The 23,442-nt window shown below is 42.7% G+C and overlaps 1 protein-coding gene across 2 annotated transcripts in view; it reads right to left on the minus strand.

The window, feature by feature from the left end:
- The window catches only part of PIK3CA (phosphatidylinositol-4,5-bisphosphate 3-kinase catalytic subunit alpha), a 43,043-nt gene extending 21,650 nt beyond the window's left edge, over positions 1-21,393 (minus strand). Inside the window, exons 1-7 of one of the 2 annotated variants that reach the window (XM_081955567.1) lie at positions 21,129-21,393; positions 8,256-8,520; positions 5,927-6,329; positions 2,992-3,198; positions 1,818-2,068; positions 1,104-1,349; positions 392-477 (exon numbers count right to left, since the gene is read on the minus strand). In XM_081955567.1, the coding sequence (XP_081811693.1) occupies positions 392-477; positions 1,104-1,349; positions 1,818-2,068; positions 2,992-3,198; positions 5,927-6,278 (1,142 nt within the window). In that variant the 5' untranslated portion in view covers positions 6,279-6,329; positions 8,256-8,520; positions 21,129-21,393. Of the gene's footprint in view, positions 1-391; positions 478-1,103; positions 1,350-1,817; positions 2,069-2,991; positions 3,199-5,926; positions 6,342-8,255; positions 8,521-21,128 lie in introns of both variants that reach the window. The other variant, XM_081955566.1, reaches the window with a different exon arrangement.
- Positions 21,394-23,442: the final 2,049 nt, after the last annotated feature.

Consider the following 23,442-nt stretch of genomic DNA (forward strand, 5'->3'; position numbering starts at 1 on the left):
ACAAACTATCCAGATAATGGTCATGGGCAGTAAAGATATTCCTTAGCTTTTGACCTCAGTTGCGCCTGGAATTTCTATTGCTAAGTCACTTTATGCCAGTCATAAAGTGCAATGTCATGAGATAAGTTCACTCTTTATCAGCAAGGGAATAAATTACCTAAGCATACTCTTGATAGAGAAAATTTGAATCTCATCATCTGGATTTGCTCATATAAAAAATCTCAAATTAAGCACAAACATTAGTTGACACAACTCTTCATTAAGTGAAAAAGTAGCATGCCAAAATATGCCATCCATCCTTCTACACTTGAATATAAGTAAACATATCATGATGTGCTCTGTTAATACAAAGGGTTAGTTTCCTTTTCTTTATTTCATTTGTATCATTTACCTGGGATTGGAACAAGGTACTCTTTGAGTATTTACATTATCACATAAAGGCTCTCCTCCATGATAGATACCAGTTCGGACATAAATCTGAAGAAAGTATAAACATAATCATACAGGCGCAAAAAAATGACACTGGTTCAAGAAAAGCGAAATGTACACAGAAAATTAATCAATTGATTGATTATTTTTATGTTTATTTTATTTCTTTATTTGTATCCTGCTTGTAATATTTTTATAAATAACTCAATTAAGGGCAACGTTCAAATTAAATAGAATTAGCAAGTACAGGCCAATAAAAAAAATGTTTTCTTTTTAACAGAAGAACTTGCAAAATTACTTTTTTTATATTGCAAATCCACCGCATTTAAGACTAAATGCAAGCATTAAAACTCTTCAGAATAAAATCAAGGCCCTGTGTAGAAGTTTACCAAATTTCTGATATAGTTCAAACTTGGATGAGTATCCAAAGGAAAAAGAAGTTTGTAACAAAAAGTGTTTTAAGATGATCCAAGTGGTGAACCAAAACACATAAATTTCAATAAGAGGTATCCATGCCACCCTCATCAGAACATTTACTAATCAACTTCCATTTCTGATTGGATTATTTCTGTTAAGATAGTCCACAGAGAGTTCAGAATCAGAACATATTTTTATGTTGCTAATCAAGAACACAACTATCATACCCACACATCCAGTGTTCCTCTCCTACCTACCTTGTCAATGTCCCGAATATTTACATTTACATAAGTAGCACAGAGAATCCTAATTCTCAGACTACTATTAATAGCCCAGAGAGATTTGGCAGAAGCTTCCCCATTCATGTAAGGAGTAGCTGTAGATATACGCCTAGAATAAGATGGCATTGCAAACGTATCCAATGGCAGTTGGGCATAGAGACTCTCTTTAGTCATCAGCATCAAATTCGGCATTCGGCCAAGCATGATACAGCTCCGAATATACTGAAATAGGTAAGCAGAACAAAACAAAAGCACAATGACTGTCCTGGATATACCTCTTCTGAATCATCTTTACGTAGCTAGGAAGTTCACAATGTCAGCACTGTTAAGAGTTTGCTATTTAGGGCCAAAAGATAACACAACACCAGCATCTAATGAAGCTAACATGCAACACTCAGGCTAAGGTTAAATAAAGTGTTACCATTTTATTTCAAACAGTTGACCTGTCAGGCGCTGGAGTCAATAAGACTGATTTCCACTATATAACAATACGTTATATTAAGTAGAATATTCAAAACTGAAATTTCCCAGTAAACCTGCTAAATAACATACACATAAAAATAGTTCCAGAGCACTATGCAAACATCAGTGACATTTTCCTTATTTACACAAGTCTGTTTTCCCACAATTCCCCAACTCCCTCTTGGATGAATGACATTAATTATGAAAATATACTTGCTATTCACCTACCTTATACTGACTCAGTGGGTGTTTTTCTAACAAATACTCGTCACAGCCACAGACTTTTAAAATATACTTCCCCTGGTACTCCAACACACAGAGTTTCAGCTGTTCTGATGATAGCAACATACTACGGGTTTTTTTCCTGATTGCTTCAGCAATTACTTGTTCTGGCACATAATCGTGATTGATTTTTAAGGTGTACTTCTGTTTGTCGTTGTTGGGGGAGACTATAACCCAAATCACTACTATTATTTGACCTGAAAGAGAAGAAATGTGGTTCGGATGGCATTAGGTATCATACCATGGAACAGCAGACAGAAGAGAAAAGCTCTGCTCCTTTTAAGTTACTAATTAAAACAAAACAAAAAATGAACAGACCCAAAGCACTAAATACTATCCATCTTTTTCTGACGTAACGGTAGCAATTAGGTTTTAGAAACATGAATAAAAAGGCTATAAGGCAACAGGATTATAAATTGCCAAACTGATGTACTGTAGCGGGGTGAGAGGCAGAAATCAGTGAAAGATTCAGGCTGTATCAGCAGTAATAGCAGGAGGCAGGTGAGATGGAGGATCCTAGGACCCAGAGGTGCTGCACCTTTTCTGGTTCTGGAACAGGCAGCACAGGAAGGAGGGAGAAAGACAAACTGCTGTTGCAGAACAGAAAGAGTCAGTTTGGACAGGAAGGAGAACTGATTGTATCAAGTCAAGTTTCTCCTTTTGTTTAAAGTTGTACCAGCAACATGCAAATAAATCTAACAGGCAAAACTGGAGGGGGTATGGGGCGGCGGGGGAGGGGGAGGAGAGGGGAGAAAGGCAAAGGGGAAGGATGTCTACAATCTTGCTACAACATTTAAATTCCACTTAGAAAACAACAGCTGAATTCATTGGTGGTTTACTATACAATAAATAACAAAATCTTTTGGAAACTTGTGATTATTATTAATTTGAGAAGAAATGGTTACACCAAACAATTAAAGGTATATCTTTAAAATAAACTATTTGTACTGAACAGATTACTCTGATGTGAGAGCAGCGTACGTCAAATAAAATCTATTATGGACCCAGACCAGCATGGTGTGCACTTCAAAGTTTGCTTTACAATTTACAGTACAAATTCATAAAGTTATCATCCCAATTCTCTGAATGCTGAAACAATTAATTAGTGCATTTTCTTTACCTTTATCAAGTTTATTGTATATATGCTTCGGTAGGTCAGATGATTCTATGTTTGGGGGACAGACGTACAAGGCTCTACTATGGGGAGCATTAGCATCTCGTAGTTCTACTGCTTCTTTGCAAACATTAAGAATGTTTCGTCTGAAATCCTGAACTTCTGGATCCTTCACCAAGTCAAATTCACAAACGGGCATGCCAATAGCAAAACCTAAAAAGAAAAACACCTCCTTTGATACCGTGCCAGAGTGCAGGGCTTCACCATCCCATCTCAAAACCTGCTGCAGATTTGACAAAACCCAGCTCTGAGCTTGAATATCAAAAGCATGTTGCAACTATCCCCAGGAAGTGCCCCCAAAACTGGGGCTGGTTTTTCAGTTCAAGCTACTGTGTTTCTCTGAAAATAAGACAGGGTCTTACTTTCTTTTGACCTCCGAAATAAGCGCTTGGCCTTATTTTCAGAGAGGTCTTATTTTTTTGAGGTGCAGGACGCCCCTTAACCTCGGCCCATGGATCAGCTGATCCAGAGAGGGCCAGAAGTTTCTCTCTATCCCTCTACCTATCTACCTACCTACCCTCTCTTTCCCAACTACCTACTGTATTTCTCTCTCTACCTACCTACCTACCTACCTACTCTCTCTCCCTCCCTCCCTCCCTATTGTATTTCTCTCTCTCCCCCTCTACCTACCTACTCTCTTTCTCTACCTCCCTACCCTCTCTCTCTCTCTACTTACCTATTGTATTTCTCTCTATCCCTCTTACCCTCTCTCCCTACCTACCGTATTTCTCTCTTTCTATCCCTCTACCTACCTACCTACCTACCTACCTACCTACCTACCTACCTACTCACTCTCTCTCCCTACCTACTGTATTTCTCTCTCTCTATCCCTCTCTCTACCTAACTACCTACTCTCTCTCTCTCCCTACCTACCTACTGTATTTCACTCCCTCTCCCTCTATCTACCTATCTACTTTTTTTAAAAAAAAATTGCCTCTTCAAAACCTTGGTGCGTCTTATACTCTGAAAAATACAGTAATCAAAAGTGGTATGATTTGTTCTATTTTGGGGATAATTAATAAAGTTTCGATACCACCACTCCGATAAGATACATTTGGTGTGCTTTCAATATCTATGGAAATTCTGTTATCTGGGTCATGGCTGTCCCAAAGGTGCTTTTTCAAAAGGCAACTGGACTTTCTTGGGCTTTTTTTTTTCTTTGAAGACATTTTGCTTCTCACCCAAGAAGCTTCTTCAGTTCTATTCTTCTAGTGGTGTTATCTTTTCTCTTATCATCCAATTTTTCCTTAACATAGGAATTTAGAACTGGAAGAGAGGGGAACTGGCATCCTGTCTCCCATTTACTCAGAGGATCTAATAGTATATGGACCCTGCTATTATGTAGACAGAAAACAAAGGGAAATTGTTTCTGTTTGGATATACAGGACATCATGCTTATTTACAGCTTTATGCAGGTAGTCCTTGACCTACAACTGCCATTAATGAATAATGTTCAAAGTTATAATAGTCATGAAAAAGATGCTCACAAAGCATCACATCCCTATCACATGGCCACATTTGGGATGCTTGACAAGCAGCCCCCTTTTATGACCGGTTGCCGTGTCTATCACATGACCACAATTTGTGCTCTTTTTCCAGTGTGCAGCAAAAATGCCAATTTGGGAGGATGGATTCACTTAGTGACCACATGATATGCGTAATGAATGTGTAATTCAAACCTATGACCATGCGATTCATTTAATCACCTCTGTGAATATGGTAAAAATATTGGGTCTAGAGTATGTGGGCACCCCAACTTATAACTGCAACGACTTACAACCATAAGTCCGGTCCCAAATATGGTCCTACGTTGAGGACCATCTGTAGTCTTCTTTGTTCCAGGAGGCACTGATTTCCCCTACCTGGTTCCCCTCTCCCAGTTAACTCTTTATTTATCTTAATAGTTATTCTAAAAGTTGGCTCATATGAAAGGAAGGATAAAAGCAAGAAGTGGTGCATGACAAATTAAGTTTTGGTTGTATGTTAAAAGGCTGTTTTATTACTGGAAGGGGTAAAACAATCTTTTTAAGTTACTGAGCACATCAGTTTTAGAAGTGTGGACACAGCCCTATAATTACAGCAACTGACATGACCGAATTGCAGATTCACAAAATGACTATCAGGTCTGGTTGATCACAAAACAACCATTTATTCCCCAACCTTTGCAATATTTCTTTCTTATTTAAACATATTTTTATCCTACTTTGAGGGCCAGTAAGCACACATCTAAACAAAACATTTGATTTAAATCACTCAACTTTTAAATTTTCTTATGTGGTTATTTACTATATTTTTAAGCTAGTCCAAACTGTAGTTTCTGGGCATATTTTCAAAATTATTTACAATACTAAAAATAGCATCAAAAATATAAATAAAAGCACCCGCCACCTAGGACTGCAAATAACTCGAATATATGCACAGATAGCTCCATATGAAAGGAAATCTTCCTTGATATATTTTTGCCCCAAGTAATTTAAAGATTAGCATCTCCCCCCATCTTAGATAGTCCAAACAACTGTAGTTTCTGGGCATATTTTCAAAATTATTTACAGTACTAAAAATAGTAGAAGTGCTAGAAGACTGACAGTCAACACAGTTGAGGAAGCATTCGAACATGTCCTAAATTATTATTTTGTATACACGACAATGCAGAGAGTGTATCTCCTCACCCAATTAAAATCAGGTGAAAGGTCATTCAATCACATTTCCCGAAAACTAGCAATGCCTATCATATGAATCATCTCTCCCTGAGGTTGGAGGGAAGTGAGACACCTTTCTTTACAAGTATTTTAAACTGCATGCAATAAATCATTATACATAGGTGCTGTAAACGGTAAATCGTATGTATAGTTGCAATAAATAAAGAGAGATCAAGCCTCACCAATTTCTCGATTCAGAATTTTTTCTTCTCTGTTGCCCACCGGTTCTATCACTTTTAAAAAAGGCTGGAAGAGTCGCAGATCACACAATCGCCGGGTTTCATCAAAGAATTCTTCTCTTTCTGCTTCTTGGGTAACACTTACAAAAATGTAAGATGACTCGTCTTGAAGGAGCTGATAGAGAGGGTATTTTCTAGCTTCTTTAAAGAGTTCATGTTTAATATTTAACAAGGTGGCCTCACGGAGGCATTCTAAAGTCACTATCATACCGTTGGGTAGAAGACATTCTACTAGGATCTTGGGGGGCATTAAGTGCATGCCCCATAATTCACCGGATGATGGTCGTGGAGGCATTTTGTTAGGCCTCTTCTTTGAATACTATCAAAAAACTATGATTGTAGATTCCTGTAGGAAAGACTAAGTAAAGATAAATAGGTTTATGTGTGTTTTCACAATTACAATTTATCTCATATCACACCTTCAGAACTATGCACTGCAACATCAAATACAAGATTTGTCAACAATTTTCCTTACAGTCTTCATAATTAGGTTAATTGAATGACCTATGGCTCATTGGAAAATTAATAATATTGCAAACCACGTTTGACTAGGAGCACGTTTGCAGGGACAAAGTATTTCACCATGCCTAACAGGGACCTAAAAACCAACCCAACAGAAAATAGGAAACAGAAATGGCAGCAATCAAAGATGGACAAATTTGCCAGATAGAGAGTTTAACAGAACAGAAAGATAGAGCAATCAGGTATTAATTAATTACCATATTTTTCGCTCCATAAGACGCACTTTCTTCCCCTCAAAAATGGGTGGAAATGTCTGTGCATTGGTGCCTTTGGTGAATAGCAGCCGGGCTGTGGCAGCTGGGTCCTTTTACAGTGCTGAACCCCGCCTCTTCTGTCTTTATCATTGCCCGCCTCCTCTGGCTCTTTTCCGCAGTGCAGGAGTCAATAGGCAGAATTGGCACATGAGGACACCTATCTGTGGTCCTCTCAGGCTCTGCCTGATTTTTTTTTCTTGTTTTCCTTCTCTAAACCTGTGTGCATCCTATGGCCAGGTGCGTCTTATAGTGTGAAAAATACGGTATATTAGTTATATAATTAATTAAATTTATCTCCCCCATGGTTCAGGCAACTCTTTGTGGCTTACATCTAGATAAAGCAAAATCCAACAATTATAAATATAAAAATGAATTAAAGTTACAAAAATTGAAACAACCTTAAACAAGAAGGGTTTGGAAAGGAGAGGTGGATCCCATGCCAGCTGGCATAGGCAGGTTTTAAGGCTTATCCTGAAGGCTGAAAGAGGTATACAGCTATTCTGCCAGAAGTTAAATGTGATACAGTTCTGGCCATAAACAGATTTTGGAAAAAAAGTTAGAATCTGGCCAGTTTACCATGACATGCATTTGTTGCAGTGGGTAAGATTCTCTCCTCCCTTATCCAATACCTCCTTCAATGATAGCTTAGTCAGCAACCTGAGTCACTGGATAGAAATATAGTATGTTTTAGTTTTTAATTCTTTTGCTATAATTCTATCCGTATTTGAATAAAGTAAACCCTTTATTTTACTTAAAAATTTACTTTAAAATTATATTTTTAATAAAGTAACAAGGAAACTTGACTAGATTTGCATTTGGTAAACTCATATGTTCTTAAATTCATAGTTTTTTGCTCTGGGAGAGAACCTTGTTTATGCTATACACATATGGGATAGTTCTCATACATATAGTCCACATGCAAACCCACTTTAACAGACCCCCCCCCCCCCCATTCATGGAATTTTTAAATTTAAGTCTCTCCAGTTAGACCTTGATCACTCTAGCACATTTTGCAGAGCAGGTCTCAAGGTAATTCAGGTTTGAGAATTTCTGCACTAACCAATAAAAGTATGTCAGACTAATGCAAACTGAAAAGTGGATCCTCTTTAAAAATGCAAAGGATTGAAATATTTTGAATTCAACAAAGGCAAAGTCTAATTTATTCGTGGACCGTGCCCAATTAATACTTCTCAGTTAAAAGAATGGTGTTTACTCCAATAACGTCGCATACAAACTTCAGCAACACTCTTGTTAGTCAGGGTATCAACTCTTCAAAGGATATCCTAGAAACAGTTGTTTCCAAACCCTAAAGCTTTTTTAAAATTATGCTTGGGATTAAGGTACAGCAGCATTTGAATGTTTGTCACATATATTATTTGTTTCTGCAAGTTAGAGTAGATGATGTAACTTTCTCATTGCCCCTAAACAAAATCACAGTACCTGCAGACTGGTGGGTTTGGAAGAGAAATAAACAAGCAAATAAAATAAAAACGTACCTGTAAGTATTATTTTGGAACAGGGAGGTCCCACACAGCTCCCTACTTCTCATGATGGTCACATTATTGGGAAGTTCTCTGTTATCCAATTGTTGCAATATAGGAATGGATTTTTTCTATCATCCAGAAACATTCTACAATCTTTATATGAACTTCTTCTCAACTCTTTGACATCATACTGTTTGAATTTTTATTGAAAACATTAAACTTATAATCAAATTCAACATAGCTATTGAAGGGTAAATGTCCAATTCATATGACTACCCTAGAAAGGAGAGAGACAGACAGAGAAAAAAGAGTTAACAAGTTATATCATGGAAAGCTACACAGACAGAAGAACTCAGATAGCAATATCAATAGCAGTTAAGACTTATATACTGCTTCATAGTGCTTTACAGCCATTTCTACATGGTTTGCAAAGTTGGCATATTGTTCCCAACAATCTGGGTCATTTTACCAATCTTGGAAGGATGGAAGGCTGAGTCAACTTTGAGCCAGTGAGGACTGAACTCCTGGCAGTGAGCTGAATTAGCCTGCAATGCTGCATTCAAATATTATATACTATAGAATGGGAAAGGCATTTTAGGGGCTGAGATCATAGATTTTTTTTCCCTTTGTAACCTTACATTCTGTTTTATGCCTCATAGCATTACCAATTAATATTTGTTTGAATTTATTAGTTACTGATTAAAGCTGATATCCTAAATATAGAGAGTGCTTTCTTGGAGTTAGACAGCCTTAAGAATCCAAACCATCAATACATGTCTATATACATTGACAAGGTACCTAGTAACTTGTCACTTGTTTTCTGAAGTTACTTAAAAAAAAAACTTCAGAGACTGAGCTGACTTTCATCTTTCTTTCACATCTCCCTAAAATTTGTAATCCCTTCCTTACTGCCTCTTCTGTAATGACACATAAGACTAATTTGGTATGTAAGAATTTATATTTTTACATTAAATTACTTAATGAAATATCACCATGTTACAAAATACAAACTATGCACATGTAAAACAACATATTATTTTTTGATTAAGCCACATTGTGCGAAGCTCAAAAAAGGATTCTGAAATTATATAATGAAAAATATATTACTAACCCACATCAGTAGAGAAAAGCAACACAGAACATGCAACATACAGGACATACATGAGATTGTAATTAGCCTGTTACTGCCTTGTTTAATGACTGTTCATAGTTGCAATGGTGATGAAAAAATAACCTTATAACCAATTACATCTACAATCTTCGCAGGTTTATAAAACAAAGAAAAACTGAGTAAGATCATAAAACACAGTAATAGTTTCACTCAGCTATTTTTACCACTTCACTCAGTGAGTAAATTCCTGATCCTAATTGTGATCACTAAATCAGAATTGCTGGATCATGGAGAAAGCTAGGGAGTTTCAGAAAAACATCTACTTCTGTTTCATTGACTATGCTAAAGCCCTTGATTGTGTGGATCACAACAAATTGTGACACGTTCTTAAAGAGATGGGAGTACCAGACCATCTTATTTGTCTCTTGAGAAATATATATGCGGGTCAAGAAGCAACAGTGAGAACTGGACACGGAACCACTGATTGGTTCAAAATTGGTAAAGGAGTCCGGCAAGGCTGAATACTGTCACTCTGCCTATTTAACTTATATGCAAGCACATCATGAGAAAGGCGAGGCTAGATGAATCTAAAGTTGGAATTAAGATTGCTGGGAGAAATACCAACAACCTCAGATATGCAGATGATACCACTCTAATGGCAGAAAGTGAAGAGGAACTAAAGAGGCTCTTGATGCAGGTGAAGAAGGAGAGTGCAAAAGTTGGCTTGAAACTCAACATTAAAAAAACTAAGATCATGGCATCCGCCCCTCTCAATTCCTGGCAAATAGATGGGGAAGAAAAGGAGGTAGTGACAGATTTTACTTTCCTGGGCTCCAAGATCACTGCAGATGGGGACTGCAGCCAAGAAATTAAAAGACACTTGCCCCTGGGGAGGAAAGCTATGACAAATCTAGACAGCATACTAAAAAGCAGACATCACCCTGCCAACAAAAGTGCTTACAGTCATGGCTATGGTTTTCCCAGTTGCAATGTATAATAATAATAATAATAAGTTTGAATTTATTAGCCGCTCCCTTTCCAAGTAGGACTCGGGGCGGCGTACAATGGGGCATATAAAACATAGAGAATATACAAAAACACATAGGCATACATACAAAACATATATACGCATACACGGACACGGACTCGGAGGAGGTAACAATTTACACCATATAGATAGTTAAAAAACCAGCATTAAAATACCCCAATTGTAAGAACCCAATATACAATTAAAATTTAACGTTTAAAATACAATTTAAAAACAGTTAGGAGGAATAAGAAAAATTACGATTGAGCCAGGCCAGATAATTGAAAGAGGTGGGTCTTCAGCTGAACACGGAAGGAGCGGAGATCGGAAGTAATCCTGATGTCACGGGGGAGGTCATTCCACAGGGCTGGGCCCATCACAGAGAAGGCTCTGCTCCTGGGTGTCGCCCCCCGGCACTGTTTGGCGGACGGCACCCGGAGAAGTCCCTCTCTGTGTGAGCGAATTGGTCGTAGGGATGTGTGGGGCAGGATGCGATCCTGCATGTAACTAGGCCCTGTGCCATGAAGCGCTTTAAAGATCATAATCAAAACCTTGAAACGCACTCGGTAGACCACAGGAAGCCAGTGCAGCTCGCGCAGGAGAGGTGTTACAGGGGAGTATCTAGTCCTCCCCATAATCACCCGCGCGGCCGCATTCTGGACCAACTGTAGTCTCCGAGTGCATCTCAAGGGAAGCCCCATGTAGAGAGCATTGCAGTAATCCAGGCGAGACGTCACTAGCGCATGGGTGACTGTGCGTAGGGCATCCCGGTCCAATAAGGGGCGCAATTGGCGCATCAGGCGAACCTGATGGAACGCCCCCCTCGCCACAGCTGTCACATGGTCATCCATGGACAGCCGGGCATCTAGGAGGACGCCCAAATTGCGCACCTGTTCCATGGGGGCTAGTTGGACGCCCCCAATGGCCAGAGATGGAAGCACCTCATTGAACCGGGAGGCCGGAAGCCACAGCCACTCCGTCTTGGAAGGGTTGAGTTTTAGTCGGTTGCCATCCATCCAGACCCGTACGGCCTCCAGACACCGGGACATCATTTCGACGGCCTCATTGGGGTGGTTCGGGGTGGAAATGTATAGCTGAGTATCATCAGCATACAGATGATATCCCACCCCAAAACCACGGATGATCTCGCCCAGCGGTTTCATATATGTGTTGAACAGGAGAGGCGAGAGCACCGATCCCTGTGGCACTCCACATGTGAGTGACCTCCGGGTCGAACTCTGCTCCCCTGCCAACACACGTTGCGTCCGATCAGAGAGGTAGGAGCCAAACCACCGTAAAACGGTGCCCCTGACTCCCAACCCCTCTAGCCGGTGCAACAGGATACCATGGTCGATGGTATCGAACGCCGCCGAGAGATCTAATAGGACCAGGATAGAGGAACAACCCCTATCTCTGGCCCTCCAGAGATCATCCACCAATGCGACCAAGGCCGTCTCCGTGCTGTGCCCGGGTCGGAAGCCGGACTGGCACGGGTCTAGATAATCATTTTCCTCCAGGTGACGAGGGAACTGCTGTACCACCACACTCTCTACAACCTTCGCTAAAAAAGGAAGGTTGGAGACTGGACGATAATTGACTAGGTCCATTGGGTCCAGGGAAGGCTTCTTGAGCAAGGGCCTCACCACCGCCTCTTTCAAGGCGGCCGGTAGAGACCCCTCACCCAACGAGGCGTTCACCAGGCCCAGGAGCCAGTCGCGCGTAACCTCCCAGGATGCCAGTACAAGCCAGGAGGGACACGGGTCCAATAAACATGTGGTGGGTCGCAGACGTCCACGCAACCTGTCCAAATCCTCGATGGCAACCGAGTCAAACTCCTCCCAAAGCGGTCCCTCAAGACTCGCCACGGGCGTCTCTACTGGACCACTGAAAGGGGCCCATCCCGTCCGGATTTGAGCGACTTTGTCCTGTAGATATTTCCCAAACTCCTCTGCTCTGCCCTGAAGTGGGGCTTCCCGTGGTCTCTCAGACAAGAGGGAACGAGTCACCCGAAACAGGGCAGCAGGGCGGTTATCTGCAGACGCAATAAGAGCGGCACAATGTTGACGTTTGGCCGCTCTTAATGCCACAAGGTACGTCTTCAAATATGCTCGTACCTGTGCTCGGTCAAATTCGGAACGGGAGGATCTCCAACGACTCTCTAGGCGTCTCTTGTGGCGTTTCATCACCCTTAGCTCCTCGGTAAACCAAGGTGCCAGGGTGGTTCGTCGCCGCAGGAGAGGCCGCAAAGGCGCCACCCGGTCTAGGGCCCCGGTAGTAGCACTATTCCATGCGTCTACCAGGTCCTCCACCCGGGGGCGGGTCAGGTCCACAGGAGGTGGCCCAAGTTCCGTCTGGAACCTATCTGGTTCCATCAGGCGCTTGGGGCGGAACCATCTAATACCTTCCAGTTCCGCCTCCTCGCGGCGGGGGGTAGCACCAGGGAAGTCCAGCCGGAGAAGTGAGTGATCCGACCATGACAGGGGAATAATGTCTAGGACCCCTATTCCCAGATCACTCGTCCACTGGCCAGAGACAAAAACAAGGTCCAGGGTGTGGCCTCCCTCGTGAGTAGGGCCCTGAATTAACTGGGTCAGGTCCATGGCTGTCATGGAAGCCATGAACTCCCGCACCCGCTCAGACGCTTCTCCCATCGACGGCAGGTTAAAATCCCCCATCACCAAAAGTTTGGGGGTCTCAACCGCCACCGATGAGATCAGCTCCAGGAGTTCGGGCAGGGCCGCTGACGTATAGCGAGGAGCCAGGTATACTATCAGCAGGCCCAACTGCCTCCCTGGGCCCCATCTCACGACGAGGGACTCACACCCGGATGTCTGCGGCACAGTGAACTCTCTCGGCTCTAAGTCTTCCCGGATAATCACAGCTACCCCACCGCCCCTTCCCTGGGCCCGAGGCTGGTGAAATGCTCGGTAACCTGGTGGGCACATTTCCACAAGGGGTAGACCTCCCTCGTGGCCCAACCAGGTCTCGGTTATTCCGGCGAGGTCCGGCTCCCCCTCCAAAATTAGATCGTGGATGAGGGGGGCCTTATTGACAACGGACCTCGCGTTGCATAACAGCAGTCTCAGGCCTTGGGTCTGTGGGTCCTGACCACCTAGTATGCAGGGGTTGGTGCAAACGACCGGGAATGACCAAAAGCCCCGGTCTCCCAACCGACTACGCGCTCTTAAGTTGTCCTCACACCTGCCCCTCCCCATGACTGTTGGTATTAAGGAGCCCTGAACAGGAATGCTGTCTTCCCTCTCCTCCCCCACTCCGCTCCCCCCTCCTTCGACCACACCTAAGTGCCTGGCTCTACTATCCCTCCTAACCGGTTCCCCCCCCCACCCCTAGAACCCCTTACAATTTTTAAAAAAGAATTTATTAAAAAACCCCTCAATGTGCGCTTCCTCCACCTCTCTGGGTTAATAAACCCGTCCTCGAGGTGGGTCCTAGAAAGGACAGGAGGACATAACTGCGAGAGGGGGGATTCTCGCAATAAAATAAGGTCAGACCTCGCATACATGACAAATGGTGGATAGAAATACGCCGGGCTACAGAAGGATTCTGGGTGCTGAGATGTTAAATAAGTCTACCCGTAGAAATCATAACGAACGGCAGCTAAGATAACAAAATGAGAAAAGAAGGAGAAAGAAATCGGTAGAAGTAGCTAAAAATAAATAAGGCCCACAATGGGGTTAGGCAGTTCTTCAATGTCCATAAGTTAGGCAGTTCTTTAAAGTCCATAAGAGGGAGAGCAGATGATTCATAGCGACAGGGGGGGGGAGTTCAAATAATTCCCCGCAGTTCTTCCAACCCCCAGATGGTAAAAATTCTCAGAGACTATACGAAGGCAGGTGAACAAGCCCTAATGGGGGAGGGGGTGGCGTCAGCGGCTCACCATGCATCTTTCAACCCCCAGCGTCGCCTCCGCGCCATTTCAGAATGTTTCGTAATAGATGTTTCGCGCCCAGCTCCAACCTCCCACGATGTCCACTGGGCTTCTAGAAGGCTCGGGGCTCCCGGCGGGTCCAGCGGGTCGGGGGTTTGATGTATAAAGCCCCCCGATGGTCTTCCGGGCCGCCTCCGCCCCCAACATCTCCCTCCACCTTCTCTCATATGGGACGCCATCGTATCCCCCGTCACTAACCGCTCAGGGCGTCGTTGGTCTTGCCTCAGGCTGTCGTGGCTTGTAAAAAACGCCCGCAAACGCCAGCCAAATAGATCGAAGTATTAGAGTCAAAGCGACAGCTCCAGCAGCCGACGGCGCCTACAGTCCCCCCAGGAATAAGCCGACGCGCCCAAACGCCAAACGCCAAAACGCCGACCGCCATTCCCAGCTCACTTCAGGTTTCAAGCTCGATCTACTTTCTTCCGCCTTTCCATGCCGTCAGGCCGCCCTGGGGGACCACCAGGGTCCAGAAGTAAGCCAGGGTGGTCACCGTGTAGATTTATGGTCCTCCAGCTCACCTACGGGCCAGCAGCACCCAGCCCAGGTCAAAAGAGCCCCCGCAAAAACACGGAGCTCAGAGGCTGACCGCCATCCTCCAGGAAGCTCCTCCAGTATGGCTGTGAAAGTTGGACCATAAGAAAGGCTGAGTGCCAAAGAATTGATGCCTTTGAACTATGGTGCTGGAGAAAACTCCTGCAAAGTCCCTTGGACTGCAAGGCGATCAAACTGGTCAGTCCTAGAGGAGATCAACCCTGACTGCTCTTTAGAAGGCCGGATCCTGAAGATGAAACTCAAATACTTTGGCCACCTAATGAGAAGGAAGGACTCCCTGGAGAAGAGCCTAATACTGGGAACGATTGAGGGCAAAAGAATGGGATGACAAAGAATGAGGTGGCTGAATGGAGTCACCAAAGCAGTCGGCGTGAGCTTAAATGGACTTCAGGGGATGGTAGAGGACAGGAAGGCCTGGAGGAATGTTGTCCATGGGGTCGCAATGGGTTGGACACGACTTTGCAACTAACAACAAAAAACCAATATTTGAGAGCCTATTACAGAGAGGAGGGGTTCAATCTATTCACCATAGCATCTGAAGACAAGGCAAGAAGCAATGGATGGAAATTTATCAAAGAGATCCAACCTAGAATTAAGGAGACGTTTCCTGTCAGTGAGAACAATCAGTTGAACAACTTGCCTCTAGACATTGTGTATGTTCCATCACTGGAGTTTTTAAAGAGATTGGACAGCCATTTGTCCAGAATTGCATAGTCTCCTGCTTAAGGAGGTTGGACTAGAAAACCTCTAAGGTACCTTCCAACTCTGTTATTCAGTAATTCTGTCAATTGTATCACTCTACTTCAGATTAAGTTAACAGATAATTTTCCCTCTGCACAATCTTCTTGTAATCAGTAATATTACTTCGTTACTCTGTATTTTTTCTCCTACTGAACTCTAGTTCCTCTTATGAAAGGACAGCTGTTCTTAAAATAAGCAACTTAACATTTGCTAAAAGGAACAAAGATAATCCCCAGGCTCACAATTTTTCCAACCTCAAAAATGTAAGAAACAATACTTTGTTTTGTTTTATTTATTATACCAATTTATGTAGCAGCGTTTTGTAACTGTGATTCTGGGAAGTGAACTTAGGATATGATGTAGAATAAATAATATTAACAGAATACTATAATTACACAGAGGGGTTTGCCCAACCTTCAGACCACTGGAAACATTCAGATTTTTAAGAACTTTCTGAAATACTGATGAAGTTGGAACCAAACAAATCTTAGATGGTTTGGAAATGTTGGAGGGCAGACCTGTGCACAAATGTCTATAGAATTACCAAATCATTACAATATTATTTTGGTCTCTGCACCAACCTTCTCAAATTTCTTTATTGTCAAGGCCAAGTTTACTGTTACAATTCAAAGACTTCTATGTGGTATCCAGCATTATTCTAAATATTGTGTACAAATAAGGCAATGCAATAAAACATAGGTTTATTATCCCTTAACACAATGAGAAAAGTGTAAAATCTACATTTTATTAAGATGGAAATGTAACTTATACTTAGAGTGTATATATTAAACATTTCAGAGTATTATCACACCAGAATAAACATAAGTATGAGAGTTTAACACTGGAATTTCCTTGTTTCAAGAAATAAATAATAAAGAAAACCATGCAGTTCTCACTTACACTGCTAGAGAAAGATCTTTGTAGAATATCATAACGTGCTCAGTTTTTCTTAACTGATAACCTGATATATTTCATTACAGTATTAATTCTTTTTTTCAGTGTACCAAATTATTCTGTCTAGGTTTTAGAACTTGGGGCAATCAACCTTAACAACCTATAAGAGAGTCCTGAACCACCTAAGAGTTTTTAAAAGAATTCAACAGTGAACTCATTAGCATCACACAAAACATGTGCAACTTGTACTCAAACAAGGCTCAGTACCAGAGAGTAACCAGTGTTCCATCCCTGTTTAAAAAAGGACCTGGGAAGATCTGAGAAATTATGATCTGGTCACATGAATATTGATTCCAAGCAAATCGGTAAAACATTATTGCATTGTCAACATACAGTCCTTGATTTATAGTAGTAATAGAGCCTGCCCATTATGGTTGTAATTTGTGATGGTCCTAAAACTGGTTACCTAAGTGACTGATCCAATTTTACAACTTTGTTGCAGCAGTTGTTAAGTGAATCAGCATGGTTGTTAAGCAAACGCTGTAGTCATTAAGTAAACTCACTGCTAACTATGGGGAGTTTTTGCTGAAAAGCAGAAATAAATATCAGTTATTGGCAAAAACATTGTCAATCATTGTCACACTGCTAACAGCTGTAAATGCAGGCTGGCTTCCATGTCATGGATTGCATTCACATGACGATGGGGCAGCAGCAGTCAGAAATCCAAAACCACGTTATAAGTACCTTAGGGTGGGGGGAAAGAGTCATAATTTTGATCTGTCACAAAACAACTGATTGTAAGTCAAGGACAACCTGAAGTTAATCAAATATTTACACCTATGAATTAGCTCTATTAAGTAAAATGTTACCTACAATTAATATACAATTAATATAAAAAATTAAGCCAAACAATACCATTTTATATATTATGGGAATGCAGCATTTTGTACCTGGTATTATATGGATAACAACAGCAGTATTAAATGGGTCAGATTTTGATTATAAGTGTTCCACTTGAGGAAGAAAATAAATATGCATACAATAGACTGATAAAGTGTACTATCTACATACAAATCATGCTTGGTAAAATATAAAATAGTCTATAAAACAACTGTAAAGAGATTTTCCTCCAGTGCCAGGTTCTGAGTTATGCGACAATATTAAATATTCATTATACAATAGCAATAGCAGTTAGACTTATATATCGCTTCATAGTGGTTTACAGCCCTCTCTAAGCAGTTTACAAAGTCAGCATATTGCCCCCAATAATCTAGCTCCTCATTTTACAGACCTCAGAAGGATAGAAGGCTGAGTCAACTTTGAACATTAAACTCCTGGCAGCGGGCAGAGTTAGCTTGTAATACTGCACCACCATGGCTCTTACAATAAAAAGGTACAATTTATTTTTTCAGGTAGCATGGATATATTTAATGATGTAATTTAAGAATGGGAAGGAATGTGGTTCTGAGCTATTTATAAATACATTCATTGATAAGGTTTGCCTTTGATACCATGATATCTTCTTTTTAAAGCCTTTCTAAATGTGTTTTTCAAGTCAATGTTTACATAAGAAGCAGCTCTCATTGTTTGTGGAAACCATATTCCTCTCATCTTATGTTAATCATAAGAATGAATTCCAGACTGCTGCAATAATAAAAGGAGCAAGGTGTAATCAACTACATTTTTGTCCTACTAGTCTGACTGAGATTACTCAGGTTTGTTTACACAAATGGAACACACTCTAAATGGCAAGGGACAGATTGCTGTTATTGAAAATTGTACTTATAAATAAGCAATATTTGCAATGTTCCAGTTTTTACTGTTTTCCCCAACTATATTAACTAGGCAGCCAGGTAAATATTCCACATAGTTAAATAAATGGGGAGGGGGTTCTATTAATCTACAACTGCTTTTGTAAAAAGGAAAGATAAGAGTTTAAAGGATATAAACATGACAATCCTGAGAGAAGGGGGAAAGGTACAAAAACAGGATTGGGGCGGAACAGCCCATAGAAAAAGAAGATCCAGGAAACAGGAAAACAAGGAGCCATCACATGGCAGAGGGTAGGTAAAAAAATAGGGACTGACAGCCTCGCTGCCCCAAATCACATTTGGAGAGGAGGAAAACACATTCATATTGGAAAATAGGAGAAGGAAAGTGTGTTGGATATGTTTGCCACCTTGAGTTATTTGTAAAAATAATAAAGGCAGAATACAAATAAACATCAAAAATCTTGTTATAAAAGAGCATGGAGGTATAAACAAAAGGAAGGCATGTCCACAGCATGTATTAGCCCTGTAGAAAACTAAGCTGTGCTCTTGAGTTAATGTGTCTATAATTTGACTACTACATGTTTCCTGAATCATAATCTTCCACTGACATTTTGTGATTCCAAATAGGACAGTCTTCTCTAATGTGACACTCTGGATGTGACTGGATCAACTCCCATCATTCTGAGCCTGCAGCCCAGAGGTGGGTTGCTCCCAGTTCGGCCCAGATCAGGCAAACTGGTAGTGGCGGCGGCAGCAGGCTCTGCCCACCCACCTGGATGTTTCTTCGCATGCACAGAAGTGTTGCATGTGCGCATGAGCGCACCAGTAGTAAAAAAAAAATAGAAATCCACCACTGCTGCAGCCATATTACTCAGGTATTATGGGACTTGGAAGATTAACATATTTTGAAGGGATCATTTTAGGGAAGACTGAAAAACATTTAGTGCATTATAAACATTTACCTTATAGTTCCCACCACCTTTTTGGCTTTCCTATAGAAGTTGTCTCTAATATTATTAAGGGGGGAAACAGTGATATGGGAAGAAAGCAAAAGAAGAAGAAAACCCAACAGCATTAATATCTGTTGATAGATATTATTACTAGATATGCAGAATTATCTGTGGTGGTTTCAAAAACCAGACAACCACTAGACCGCTGCAAGAAACATAGATAACCCAAGAGTTCTCAAATTAAGGGTTATGACAGTTTTAAAGTATTTCACAGACAGGGATTATTAATGTAAATGAAATGGCCAAAAGCCTGATTTCAGCATATGTTTACACATTTTCAGGTTTTGATGGTGTACGATCATCAGCCAGCAATATTGGAACCAAGTATTCTAACAAATATTGGCACAGTTTCAGCACAGTGTAGTGCCATATTCTTTGCAGTGGCTGTAGAAATGTGATAATGAAGTTCAGTATTTTTATTCTTTTTACTTTAGAAAGTTGCACCGCTGTATCTATTTTTATTGAAGTATAAGAGGTCTGTGAGATGGATGCTATTATACTGACTGTTGTTCCCCTCAGCTACCACTCTTTGTGTATTTATTGTTATTGTTCTTTTTCTATTGAATTTTAATTTTAGATTAGCCGGCCAGAGTTGCGGTCGTGAGATGGACAGCCATACAAATTGACTGAAACACAATAAACAAAGCCACTCCTAAAAGTAAATGGCATGTTTGCTTCTTGCTGAACATCAAGTCAATAAAATCATTAATATTCATAGGAGTGTCAGACAAACTTGTTTGCTGTTTTCGGGAGACACAGTAGTGTATCACAAAGTTTGGAAAGCCTCAGCTTAGCTCCTTTTTACAGACCTTTTCAAACAAGTACACGGGGAAGCTTTATTTCAGGGAAATATTGCAAGAATGCCAGCAAGAAGACCTCAAGCATCTTGAAATCAGGATGGAATGAAAACGTGATAAAATATACAAAGGATGAGCTGGGGACAACAGTTCACGTGTGGGGTGCGGATGAGATTTCCCCAACCACAGCTATGTCAAGATAGTCCTCAACTTACGCCCATACCTGAGCCCCAAATGTATGTGGCTGAGAAATTCTGAGTTCTTCCCCATTTTGCAAACCTTTCTCACCACATTTGTCAAGAGAATCACTGCAGTACTTAAACCAGCAACGTGGCTGTTAAGTGAATCCGGATTCCCCATTGACTTTGCTTGTCAGAAGGTCGCAAAAGGGGGTCCCACAAACCCCTGGGGGACACTGCCGTCATAAATGTGAGTCCGCTGCCAAGCCTCCGAACGTAAATTGTGTAACCCTGGGGAATGCGGCAATGGTCATAAGTGTGAAACACGGTGATAAGTCACTCCCCCTCCCCAGTGCAGCTGTAACTTCGACAGGTCACTGAATGTTGGACTAGATGACCTCCAAGGTCCCTTCCAACTCTATTACTGTTACTGAATGCGGTGTTGTAAGTCGAGGACTACTTGCAACTCCATGGGCCCGTACGGGATTTTTTTTATTTAAAGGCTGAAAATAGCTTTCCTTATTTCAGCAGGTGCGAAAGGAGGACAGTAAGATGAAGCGAGAAGAGGAGGGCGAAGCTCCGAGCTCGTTTTATGGTGAATTAAGCGAGGAAGGCTGGAGCTTAGCCGGGGCGAGGAGGCGACCCACCGGGGGTCTCCCTGCCTGCTGCCCCCGCCCGGGATTCCTCTCGCCCTCTCCCCGCCCAACCCCTCCGGGCTAAGCGAGCCGAAGAAGGGGAGACCCGGCAGCCTACGAAGCCCCCTTTCAGCCACTGCGGACGCCTCCTCCCGCCAACCCGCCCTCCGTCTCGGTTCCCCTGCTGAGGACCATCATCCCTTCCCCGGCTTACTCACCTTGGCCGGCCTCCCGTGGACCGGAGCCCAGGCGTCCTGGGGGCTACGCTTCCCTCAGACGCCGCCGCCCGTGGTCGCCCGCTCCTCCGAAGGTTCCAGCGGGTCCGTGGGGGGCGGGCCGGCGGGCGCGCGCGCTCCCTCACGCCGCCCTGGGTGTTTGACAGAGCCGCGGGCGCGCTCCCGCTCTCCTTTCAGCGGACGGGGCCACGCGCACGCGCACCAGCGCCGGGGGCTCGCTTTCCCATTGGAGCTTTCCCCCCCCTTCCTTCCCTTTCTTTTCCTTCCCGCCCTCCCCTTTTTCCTTCTTGCCTTCCTTCCGCCTTCGCTCCACCCTACAAACAAACAAAAACACACACCTACGCCCCTCCCCTCCCCACTCCGAACAGGAAGCGAAAAGGAGGCGACCCCGGATGCAGACCCAAGAAACGGCCGTTGGGAAGAAAGGGGGAGGCCGCGCGCAGGGAGTTGGGAGGTGCGGGGGGGGGGGAGAAGAGAGAGTAATCCGATCACGGGCACCGATCGGTTTCCAAAGCGCATGCGTCCCTCAGTGACGCAAGCGCGGTGTTTTGAGAGGTGTGGGATGGGCAGAGCGATGGGGTCGGGAGAGGGGGGCTGGGGGGGAGAATCTAACCCACACATTGTAATAAGTCTTCCTTTGCTTAACTATGGTATACTGGTAGTCCTCGACTTACGATCACAATAGAGCCCAATATTTCTGAGACATTTGTTAAATGAGTTTTGCCCCAGTTGTTAAGTGAATCACTGCAGTTGATAAGTTAGTCACCCAGTTGTTAAGTGAATCTGGCTTCCCCATTGACTTTTGCTTGCAAGGGTCGTAAGTACAGGAACCTGTTGCCAAGCATCTGAATTTTGATCATGGGGATGCTAAAAAGGTGGTCACTGTTGAAAATGGTCATAGTTCACTCTTTTCAGTGCCGTTGTAACTTTGAATGGTCAGTAAGTGAACTGTTGGAAATCGAGGATGACCTGTATTGAACAAGACACTATAGGGCCTTGATGGCGAATGTATGGCACGTGTGCCAGAGGTGGCACGCAGAGCCGGTTTCTGATGCGCACATGCACGCCCGCCAGCTGGTCTTCGTGGGCAGCGGAGCACCAGAAAATGGCCTGAAAAATGGCCAAAAAACCCAGACTGTTTTTTGGACCATTTTCCCGGCCAGTTTTTTGGACTGTTTTCCGGGCCAGTTTTTGGCTGTTTTCAGGCTGTTTCTTGGCCCGAAATCAGGCCAAAAAACCAGACCTGAAAACGTCCGCCAAACAGCCAAAAAACAGGCATGTGCAGGCCAGCCAGCTGGTGTTCAGATTTCTGGCAGTCCAACGCACGCACATGCATGCACGCATATTCCGGTTTGGGCACTCAGTGCCGAAAAGGCTCCCCATCACTGCTATAGGGAATAGCATGGAGCGCTAAGCCATATGCCAGGAATTAACAGATTCCCAAAGCTACAATCACAGAACAGACCAACTTGGAATGTGGCTTTTTGATCTTGATGTGGAAACCCGACACTCCTGGGTCTTTCCCACACAACCGCCACCCTGTGAGGTGGGTCTGGCTAAGAGACAGAGTGACTGGCCCAAAGTCACCCAGTCAGTTTCATACATAAGGGAGATAGATCCAAAACTCACCTTCAGGACCGCAGGAAACTGGCTGTATATCAGTATGTTGACTAAGTGTCTCACTTCATGGTGTGTAATCAAATGCATGGAGAAAAATGTTTAGTTCAAGGGTTGAAATGTGGAGTCCTTGGTACTTTGAGCTTGGTTGACATTTCATTACCCAAACTAGGTAATACCAGTGCTAGTAGGAAGCGGGGTTTGCTCTCATTTTATATTCTCATGGTTTGCTCTGTCAGTGTGGGTGGGAGTCTTGGAGATCCCTTGGCTGGGCTGTTAAATAGAGCAGTTGGTTAGCATGGAAATGTGTGGTAATGTGTGTGTATTTGTGAGTGCTGCTGGGTGAAAGCAACGGTTGGTGAAATTTTCTGCTGAGTGAAAGTTGGCCCCCCACACCTTGAGAGGAAGGAGTCCCTAAGTATTGTTCTTAACACATTTCCTCTTATCACAGGTGCCAAGAATGTGTACAGCCGGCTTTTGTAGCACACAAATATAAAAACGATATAGTTAGTCATCCTGCACTGAATCATGGGTTACTCCCTGTGATTCCTTAAGGATTTTTGAGGGGTGCTTGGTGGAGCCATGTTTTGGAAGGGCAGAGATGCAGTCATTTGCAATTAGTCATGACTTGATGATTGATATTGTCAGCTAGAATGTATAATGGTTACTATTCAGTGTA

This window comes from Natrix helvetica (assembly GCF_964273705.1).
Source record: "Natrix helvetica genome assembly, chromosome: 5".
Classification (NCBI taxonomy): domain Eukaryota; kingdom Metazoa; phylum Chordata; class Lepidosauria; order Squamata; family Natricidae; genus Natrix; species Natrix helvetica.